This window comes from Rhea americana, unplaced genomic scaffold (genome assembly GCF_003343005.1).
Source record: "Rhea americana isolate MKP2758 unplaced genomic scaffold, rheAme1 scaffold_339, whole genome shotgun sequence".
NCBI lineage: Eukaryota > Metazoa > Chordata > Aves > Rheiformes > Rheidae > Rhea > Rhea americana.
The window spans coordinates 679,453-690,061 of NW_028186467.1; the positions used below are offsets into that span (position 1 = coordinate 679,453).

The 10,609-nt window shown below is 44.7% G+C and overlaps 1 protein-coding gene across 4 annotated transcripts in view; it reads right to left on the bottom strand.

Moving 5' to 3' along the window:
- Positions 1-9,642, bottom strand: part of CASK (calcium/calmodulin dependent serine protein kinase) — a 218,202-nt gene extending 208,560 nt beyond the window's left edge. For 2 of the 4 annotated variants that reach the window (XM_085311303.1, XM_085311300.1), the window contains exon 1: positions 8,971-9,641. In XM_085311303.1, coding sequence (XP_085167429.1) covers positions 8,971-9,029 — 59 coding nt within the window. In that variant the 5' untranslated portion in view covers positions 9,030-9,641. Of the gene's footprint in view, positions 1-8,970 lie in introns of all 4 variants that reach the window. The other 2 variants (XM_085311301.1, XM_085311302.1) reach the window with 2 other exon arrangements.
- Between the last annotated feature and the right edge of the window lie 967 nt (positions 9,643-10,609).

The window sequence follows — 10,609 nt, forward strand, 5'->3', positions numbered from 1 at the left end:
CCCAGGTCCTTCTCTGCAGGGCTGCTCTCCAGCAGGTCAGCCCTCAGCTTGTACTGGTGCCTAGGGTTATTTCTCCCTAGGTGCAGGACTCTGCACTTGCCCCTGTTGAACCTCATGAGGTTCCTCTCCACCGAGCTCTCCAGCCTGTCCAGGTCTCTCTGAATGGCAGCACAGCCCTCAGGTGTATCAGCCACTCCTCCCAGCTTGGTATCATCAGCAAATTTGCTGAGAAGGCACTCTGTCCCCTCATCCAGGTCGTTGATGAAAAAGTTGAAGAGGATGAGACCCAGTACTGACCCCTGGGGAACTCCACTAGCCACAAGCCTCCAACTAGACTCCACACCACTGATGACGACCCTCTGAGCTCTGCCTTTCAGCTAGTTCTCAATCCACTTCACTGTTCACTCATCTAACCAACACTTCCTGAGCTTATCTAGGAGGATGTTATGGGAGACAGTGTCAAAAGCCTTGCTGAAGTCAAGGTACACAACATCCATTGCTCTCCCCTCATCTACCCAGCCACTCATTCCAGCACAGAAGGCTATCAGAGTGGTTAAGCAGGATTTCCTCATGGTAAATCCATGTTGACTACTCCTGATCACCTTCTTTTCCTCCATATGTCTGGAGATGACATCCAGAATGAGCTGTTTCATCACCTTTCCAGGGATGGAGTTGAGGCTGACTGGCCTAAAGTTGCCTGGGTTCTCCTTCTTGCCCTTCTTGAAGAAGGGAGTGACACTGGCTTTCTTCCAGTCCTCAGGCACCTCTCCAGTTCTCCATGACTTTTCAAAGATGATCGAGAGTCGCCTAGCAACAACATCCACCAGTTCCCTCAGTACCCGTGGGTGCATCCCATCTGGGCCCGTGGATTTGTGGATGTCAGGCTTGCCCAGAAGGTCTCTAATCATTTCCTCCTCAACCAAAGGAAAGTCTTCCCTTCTCCAGACTTTCTCCCTCATGTCCAGGCTCTGGGATTCCTAAGGGGTGCCCTCAGCAGTGAAGACTGAAGCAAAGAAGGCATTCAGTAATTCTGCCTTCTCTGTATCCCTTGTCACCAGGGCCCCCGCCCCATTCAGCAGCAGCCCCACATTTTCCCTAGTCTTCCTCTTGCTGCTGATGTATTTGAAGAAGCCCTTCCTATTGTCTTGGACATCCCTTGTCAGACTCAATTCCAACTGAGCTATAGCCTTCCTCGCAGCATCTCTACATACTCTGACTGCATTCCTATAATTCTCCCAAGTAGCCTGTTCCCTCTTCAACAGTACCCTTTGCCTTTTTGCCTCCACTAAGTGGCTATCTCTGACCAACAGACTGAGACTACCATCTCCATTTTCCTCCACCCGTTTCTGTACTTTCAGTATCCAAGTCATTCATTTAATAATTTATTCCCTGTACTTTAAGGAAATCATAAACAAAATTCTTTCTCAACAGCTAAATGCAGTTCAAGGCAAACCATTCAGATGACACATGGTCAAAGCCATCAGTCTAAAAAATGATTCTCAAATCTACCTGTCCTCCACCACTTAAAGCTTCAGTAAGGTTTAGTGAATGGACAGGGTCAGATCATGGAAGGGGAAGAATGTGCTGAAGGTATATCCAAGCAAAGCAGACATTATGTTGATTAACAGAAAGAAAAACCTTAAGAATTCACAGAGTTGGTAGGAAATATTAATAATCAGATAATTCCTTTGGATTCAAATTCTTTGTTTTCAAAAAGCAACATTACTAAGATCATGCTGTTAGCTTGAAGACTCTATGCGATGGCCTCAGATATTCACACTTCAATAACCTTTTAACTGCACTATACTAATGCATATGTATCTGGCTACGAAATCAGTGTATCTTCAGAAACCCAAACTGCTACTAAAAGCTGCACTATGTATTTCCCCATCAATAAAGGCTACTGTAAGCATTTCTACAGAACTTTTCCACATAAATTGAACTGAACTTCAAGACTTCCATCACCTTCAAAATAGCCAACGGTCTGGGTACAAGATAACTAACAAGCTCCCTAAGATTCTAGGAAGAATATGATAGTAGTTGATAGTTTTAGTCCTCAAGCCTAATGAAACTTACAATAGGTAGAGTAAAAATAAATAAATAAATAATAAAAAAATCACCCAACAAATTCTTTTACAGAGACCTGTAAGAAATTATGAAAAAAGAATTCCTTTGGGAACCAATGACTGTAGAACACACACAGGCAAAACCACTACCATATAGAGTACCCAAAAGAAGATGAATGTTTCATATCTTTTCTCATAATAAACATACCATTATAATTAAAAAGACAACACATGCACAAAATAAGCATGACACAATACCATGCTCCACTTTCTAGGGGAAGAAGGTGGAAAAAAATATCATATGCAAGTCACTTGCTGTTCAGATACTAGAGCCATGGTATAAGAACCTACAGGTAATGGGAAATTAAATTCTTAAGAAAAGTACTTTTGAAAGATTCTAAAGACAAAAATGCCCATTCTGATCATCATTCCTTTTTCATTACACCCTGATTCCAGCCAATCCAAACTTTTTCATTATTATCTTTTACATCAAGAAGAATTACAAGCCACAAGCTATATAGAGGTGTATCATAGCCAGCAGCAACTTGCTGAAGAAAAAGCATCTTTTTCAGAGAAACAACTAGAAAAAACAATCCAATCTAGGAGAAACATTTCCTCCTCCTGCTGTCAAAACACCTAGTAGGAAGAAAGTATCAAGCTTCAAATATTATTCCAATCCTTATTCAGCTGTTTTTATTTCAGAAAAACAAAGATGTGGATGAGAAAAGGGCTTAAAGATTAGTAACACTGTTCTAATAGAAACACCAGAAACTGTGTGTTTCTGGGAAGGGAAGCATTCCTTTTACCAATGGACATCTCCCACAAAATGCTGTAATTCCCTTTGAATATAGCAGAAGTTTAATAAAAGAACTAACTAACTTGACACACTAAAATACAGTTCAGTTTGCAGATAAGCTGAAGTGAAGCCTCTCTCTTCCCATTCTGTGGTTGGCCTTACCTAGGTATCTTTTTACATGTTTATCTGATATATGCAAAGAAATGAAATGGGTTTCCTGGGGTTCTTTTTGTGGAGCATATTAGCTGACTGGTCCACTTTTCTTAACAGTCTAAGTTTTGAAATGACAAGGGATGAGAATTTTGGTCATGCACATATATTTTCATATTGTATGTTAAAAATATTACTCATCCTTGGAAAAAGCAGAATTAGTAAGATACTTTTTATTTTTAATTAATAATTCAGCATAAAATCTATACTTTCAACACTAGCCCCTTTCAATTCTGAAGTAAAATATTTTTAAATTGCACGTTTAACGTGACTACAGCTCTCTGAAAAGTGCAAATTTCATATTAGGGTTAATACTGCTTGATTACCTTTCATTGTCATGACATCTATACAATGGATTATAAGCGTATCAGACAGTGGACTAAGTAGGGGAGTACTCGTTGACATAGTATGTAGGTCTGTCTTTCTCCTAATATTACCTTATTTGTCACTAAAATGAAGCATTGTGAAGATAAATTATTATCAGAGAGCACTTGGGTCCCAAAGTCTAGCCCCAGTTACTGAAGGCAATGAAGTTTCGTACTATGTTAATAAAAGGATCAAACTCAGTAATTCTTCAAAGCCAGGTAGCTTTTTGTCCTGCAACTTCTCATAAAAAGCTGCTCCAGCATCTTGGTAGTAAATTGGTTTAAAATCCTAATTTGCAGCCTAAAATCACTCAGGACTAGTTTGCACACATCTGCTTATCTGCTTTTATCTTCAAGGGCTACCTTCTATCGAGTATTTAAACACAATAATGTATTTTCAAAGCCCTTACCACGTTTCTCAGTTCACATTTTCCTGTATCAAATCAAGTTCTTCTAAAGTCCTCTCTTAAAAATCCTCTACTTCCCAGTCATTGCAGCAGTCTCGTTTACATCATGAGGTTGTATGCAAAAATACAGCAGTTTATCAAAACAACACTAGAAAACAGCTGAACAAGTGGAAAGCAGAGTACGGATTAACATGTATTTTGCAACTCAATAGTATAACTCTACTGTATTTAATTATAGTTGGGGAGAACTTCATAGGCAGAGATAGGTCAGCATTACAGTTAAAACTCTATCGCAATACCTTAGCTAAATAGATATTCTAGCAACCAGACAATTCAAATAATCCGATGTTAGTCTTCTGAAGTAATACATGTGACTATGACCTCATGCTTAAGCCAAATATTCATTACAACCTGTTCATCTCTACATTTTAAATGCTTACTTTAACACAGAACAGTTCAGACTATGTTTTCTCAGCACACTAGTATTTTAAACAGTAGTAAGAAATTCCATAGCTAAATTAGGTAAATCACTTTCCATATCCCAAAGAAGTTCTCTTCCTCCTCTCCCCTCTCCAAACAGTGAGTGCATACGCAGTTGTTTCACATTTTCATCTGGTTTATCAAAATTATACCCATAAATTATTTGCATCAGTTTTATGGGAGATTCAAAGATTCAGCAGTATCCTTGCGAAAAAGCACATTTGGGAGACAACAGTATTCTCCTTCTCCAGGACAGAAAATGGAGGCAGTGATGATAAACACTATGACCAAAAGCACCAAAATATTTCTATGTGGTTTTGTTATCACAATTCTTAAAGGCATTAGCACATTTCTTGGACAAGGAATCCATGAGCTCTCTCCTCCCTTCCCTACTCATTCCCTCACTGGGACATAAATCTAAAGCATCTCCATCTCAAGGTAACAGCTCAGAATGGAATTAAAACAACCTCTTCATGTCTGACCTTACTGAGATACTAGCCTTCGGAATCTAATGCAAAAAATCCCCTATCCACTCCCTGCCCAAAGGCCTCACTTCCTTCCCCCTCCCCTCACACTTCCTGCACTGCTGGGAAGCTGAAGACAGGAACACTTCCAAACTCTAGACACTTAGCTCCTCTTATTAGACAGAGAGGCCAACTATAAAGAATCATCCAATCACTGAGGAAGGAGGAATAAAAAACAAACACAAATCCTCACTATGCAATGCAGAAAGGGACTACTATGAATCTAGTCATGTTCCAAAGAACATCCTGAAAATTTCAGTAGTATTAATATCTATCACCATGTTATTTTTTGGTACTAAAAAAAACAATTCCACTACTACCGTGCACAACAATTTCACATATATGATCCAGCAATAGAAAAAAAAAAAAAACTAAAGAGTTTTAAGTGACTGTTAGCACATAGAGAAATGATTTTAATTGCAACCAAAACCCATTTTAACACAGAACTTTTAATAATTTTATCATATAATATTTACAATTTGAGAATTTGAATAAAGCTATACCTATACACCTATACCTATACATATATATATATAAACTATTCTGAAAGCAATCAGCAATTCTACTGTTAGAAAGATCAGCCAGTCTAAATTCATGGTACTTCTCTAGTGCTAACATAAGTCAGCATGAATCCTAAGAGGTGCATAAGTCAAAAGCAAGTAGTAGGAAATAAACAGAAGGACTAGAAACAGAACTACCCCTGCCATAAAAGCCATTTTCAGTCGTCTAGATTCAATACCAACTATATCTAATCTAACTTAAAGACAGACAAATATCCAAGCTGTTTTAACTCTACACCCATTAAACTTTACGAATTACTAAATGCGTTCTGATTAAAGATCGTAACCAAAAATAATAATAAAAAAAAACCCCTCTCTATTATAAACTGTGAATCTAAGGCACTGTGTAAGCAACATTATGAAAGGGTTAATATTTTAGTTTGTGTATTTCACAATCAATACATAGGGAGAGCCTCTTCAAGGGTTATCCTTAAGATAGATACATTAAGGCATTTTTTTAAGGATAATACAGAAACGTTACAATTTTCTCTTGCTTGAAAGGCGTTTGTGTCAGCCAACCCTGAAGAAAGGCAATAATCTAGAATGAAATAGATCTAGCATAGCAAAAATACATGACAAACACTAGTATCACAAAGAATACCACTTAAGTATAATAAAGATTAACAAGAAATTCAGTTTATTATTCCAATTTTTATCTCTGTGTAACTTCCAGAAATTGAAAGATACACCGTAAATATAGGCAAATTGAGATTGCCTTAAAGTTTTTCTAGAGGAAATGTGAAATAATATTTCCTTCTGTTCCTTCTAGCCCTTCTGTTCTCCTGTACCCATTTAAAAAAAGAAAAATGTATGCTTAGAGAACTTAAACACATGAAATGCCATGTAATAAACAGTTTATCATTCTGTCATTTCAGTCATTCCGTTCATATACTATTACATTGTAATTGTTGAACGCTCCAGCACACCAAAAGCTATCGTCACTGTGTTTATATAAAATAAGCCCATCAATTGGATCAGTTTACTATATTTAAAACTATTAATCTAACGTTTAAAATAAGCCCCAGAAAATAGGACCACACAGTTTCCTAGTAGACACTACCTCACAGAGATGACTTATTTTTTAAAGTCAACAGAACAGGAATTGAAGGATTTGTCTTATCAGTTTGACTATAATGTGACTGAATATTTAGTTTAAAATCTCATCCCCACACCTTTTGTGAAAATATCTATCTACTTCAAATGACAGTAGTAACTACCTATTTAGGAAAGGTAAAATACACATGGTTAAATATTCCATGTGTCTGAAACGCAAATGAGGGCCAGATATGCTATTTGCAAGAACTGAATTGCTGTATCAATCAATAATAAATCACAGAAACACGCAGACATTTAGTTGATATTTCACTAAAAGATATTTAGCAAGATGCATATGTAGCAATTCAAAGCAGATTTACAGTAGCCTTCCTGAAATTCCTAAAGATGAGCAAAGTGCTACGTAAAATTATGCACTAAACGAAGACACTGCATCCATGGTCCCTAGGAAGTCACCTACATAGTGTTATAAAGGAACAAGAATACTGCTCATACAACTGTATATGATACTATGTATTTATTTTAAATGTTTTTAGAGAACTCTCATGACATCTGTGCAAAAGAACCTGAGCAATCACAACGAGCTATCAGCCCTTCACACCATCACTGCTGCTATTTTCAGTGATCCACTGTTTTTGCCACAGTGGTCTTGGCATCATTATGCTACTCTGATTTAATATTTGTTAGACTGATTTACATCAATGCTATCTGTACTATCTAAATTTCATGGGAAACTTCTGTAGCTAATATTGAACTCACAGCTTTTGTGCTCTCTCTTCAAAATTCTCTGATCACAAAGCAAAAAGCCCTTTGAAATATGTAGACATCTGAACCCCTGTGAATGATCCATTCTCTAAAAGGATATGCAGTCACCTTAAACATCACTACATCCTCCTCCTTACACTAATCTGGTACGAATAAAATACAGCAGGTAAACTGCAGTGGCTAACATAAAACTACTTGTGAAGTAAGTGTGCTAAGAGTTATCTTCAGAACATGTTTAATAACAGAGTTTTGTTCTTCTACTGCAGAAGCTCCCCATCAACCACCAGCATTAAGTTAGAGTAATCACTTACAGTTTATGCCAGCAAACAAGACCATTGCAGCTCAGAATTTTGGAAAGTTGGTTGTGTTAACATAAAGGTAATACATTGGTAAATGTCAGAACTAGGTGCTGAAACTTCTGCAGACTACAAAGTAACCTGCTAAGTCCATAACCTGCATTTTAGCATAATTCTGTGGAAAGATTAATTTCAGAATATTTTTTAGCCCTAACTTGAAAAGCAGGCAGCTCTTGATACGTCAGCTGAAAGGCATACTGGTGGAGAGTGGACAAGAAAACATAGGCAGAAAATTCTTTGTTTAAATTCAAAACAATTATTTGTATAAAATTCATTGTCAGGAAGAAATAACTGCAGACACACAAAAATAGAATCACTACTAAGACTTCCACAGCAATCTCAGCTTTTGAATCAGAAACATACAGAAAATTAGGAAGTCACAACATTGCTATACCTCTCATATCCCATTTGCAACACAAGCACAACTACAGAAGAGATACAAAAGACGACTAATAAACATAGAACGGATTACAAAATCGGGCAGTCACAACAAATGCAGGGGGGAGGGGAAATAGACTTCAGCTTTAATTCTTGATCACCCTCCGATTTTGGGGATTCTCTTCATTTTGCTAGTGCGAGTATGGAAAGACTGATATTTGATTGTCATTTTCACCCACTGACCAAAGTGGTGACCCACAACACGCAGCTGGGCAATGTTAGCAACTACCTCAACTCCAAGATTTGACACAAGGCTCGAACACTGGTTTAACAGCAGCTGCATAGTAAGATTCAAAAGGCCAAGTTCTCTTACTGCCAGAAACATCTTTATTTCCACATGGATGAGGGTGGAGAGAGATCTGCAAGGAGACTGAGCACTACCCAACTGTCACTACTGCTGCCACTAACAAGCTAGTTATTATGCAGCAAAGGAAAAAAAAACGCAACACCTGGCGCACCAATATGCAGACGCCCAGTGGATAGGTGGATTCACAGGGAGATACCTTTCCTTTCCCTTCTCCAATAGGCGATCATTGATGGGTGTGCCAGGAATGGGATATAGGGGGGAGGAGGAGAAAAGGGGTGGGAAGTGGATGCTGCAGCCAGGCTGAGTGATGGTTAGGTGGTTAATCATGGTGGCTGAGGAAACATCAGGTCACTTCTCCCCCTTCCGCCTCCCGTGCAATAAAGACGTGGGGCAGCGCGCAGAGGGCACTTGTCATGTCACCGCCGCGGGCGCAAGCTGGGGGGGATGCGGCTCCCCCCACCGCCCGCACGGACTCCCGGGCGGCGACTCAGGTGGGTGCCGAGCACAGCATCCTTCTGCGCCCGCGCCCCGCGGGAGGGGCTGGGCACGGCGGTACCGCGGCGCCCGCCGCCGCCGCCTCCCCCGCTCCGCTCCGCCGCGCACACGCACACCCTGCCCGTCTCCCGCTCCCCGCGGCACTCACTTGCCGATCACCTCGCAGAGCTCGTACACGTCCTCGAACAGCACGTCGTCGTCGGCCATGGTCCGGGCGGGGGGGGGATCAGCCCGAGAGGCGGCGGCGGCCCCGCGGAAGGGGGGCGAGGGAGGCAGGCAGGGCGGGCCGCGGGCGCGCTCCCCGCCGCGCGGCGCGCTCCCCTGCCGGTCAGCGCCAACCGCCACCACCACGGTAAATCCCAACGGCTGCAACGGCTCCCGCCGCCGACACCTTCCCCGGGCGCCGCCGCCGCCCGCCCGGGGGCTCCCACGGCCGCGCCGGGACTCCCGGCGCCTCCTCCTGCGGGCCGCGGCCGCGGCTCCCCGCGCGTGTCACACACTCCGCGACCCCACCTTCCTCCTCCTCCTTCTCCCCCCACCCCCCTCCCGCCCCCTCTGCGCCGGCTACTCCCCAGCGGCGGCGGGCGAGCAGCTCTGGCTAGCGGGGCGGCGCGAGGTCCATGGAGGAGATCGGCACCACACGGCGAGGAGGGCAGCGGGGCCGGCGGCAGGCGGCAGCGCCGTCTCGCTCCCTCGCCGAGCGGGCGGGCGGCCGCGCGCGCTCCCGGGCGGCCGGGGGGGGGGGAAGGCGCGCGCCCGGAGGGAGGGAGGGGAGGAGGGAGCGAGGGAGAATAATAGTGGGAGGGGGAGGGGCGGGGAGCTGCCGGCGCGGCGGTTGATTACGCTCCCAGGCGCGAGACAGAGAAGCAGCAGCAGCGGCGGCCGCGATAGGCCCTTGCTTTACTGGAGGGCGGGCGGCCGGGCGCGCGCGCGCTCCCAGCGGCCGTCACGCAAAGCCGCCGCGGCGCGCGGGCGCGCGCACACNACAGAGAAGCAGCAGCAGCGGCGGCCGCGATAGGCCCTTGCTTTACTGGAGGGCGGGCGGCCGGGCGCGCGCGCGCTCCCAGCGGCCGTCACGCACGGCAGGCGCGGCGCGGCGCAGCACGCACGCACGCACGCACGCGGGGTGGCTGCGCTTGTTTCCGCTCGCGTCTCTCTCCACCCTTCCCCCCGCCCCGCCAGAAGCGCGCGCGGGGCCACGCCTACTAGCCCTTGGTGTGTGTGTGGGGGGGGGAGTGGCCCGGTGTGCGCAGGCGCAGCGTCGGATGACGTCATGCGGCGGGGAGAGCGCGGCAGCCGCGCGGCGGGCGGCTCTGGGTGTGCGCGGCTCTGGTGCGTGAGGGCGCGGCGGGCGGTACCGGCGGGGGGCGGGGCTGAGGTAGTCACCTCTCTTAAGTCGGCCCTGCGCCCCGCCGTCGGTGCGAGGGGAAGGGGGTGTTGTTCGGCGGTGTCTGGGCTAACGGCTGGCGCGGAGCTGGTTGCACCGGTGCTGTGGGGCGGGCGCCTCACCCGGGGCTCCGCGCCCAGCCGCCGGAGGCAGCCAAGGCCCGGGAGCTGGTGGGCGCTTCGTACGCAGGGGGGGAGGAAAGAGGAGGGGAGGGGCCTTTCGCCGCTCGCCGTGGGTCGTTAATGCTGTTATTTTTGAAAAAGCTGAGGCGTTTCAGCTGCACGCGTGTTCTGTAACGACCGGCGTCCCTTTTAGTTTTCACGAACTTGGATGTAAAAATAAACGCAAAACGTCATTTTTGAAGCTTCGTCCAGGTGGTGTGGTTTCTTTTCTTACCAAT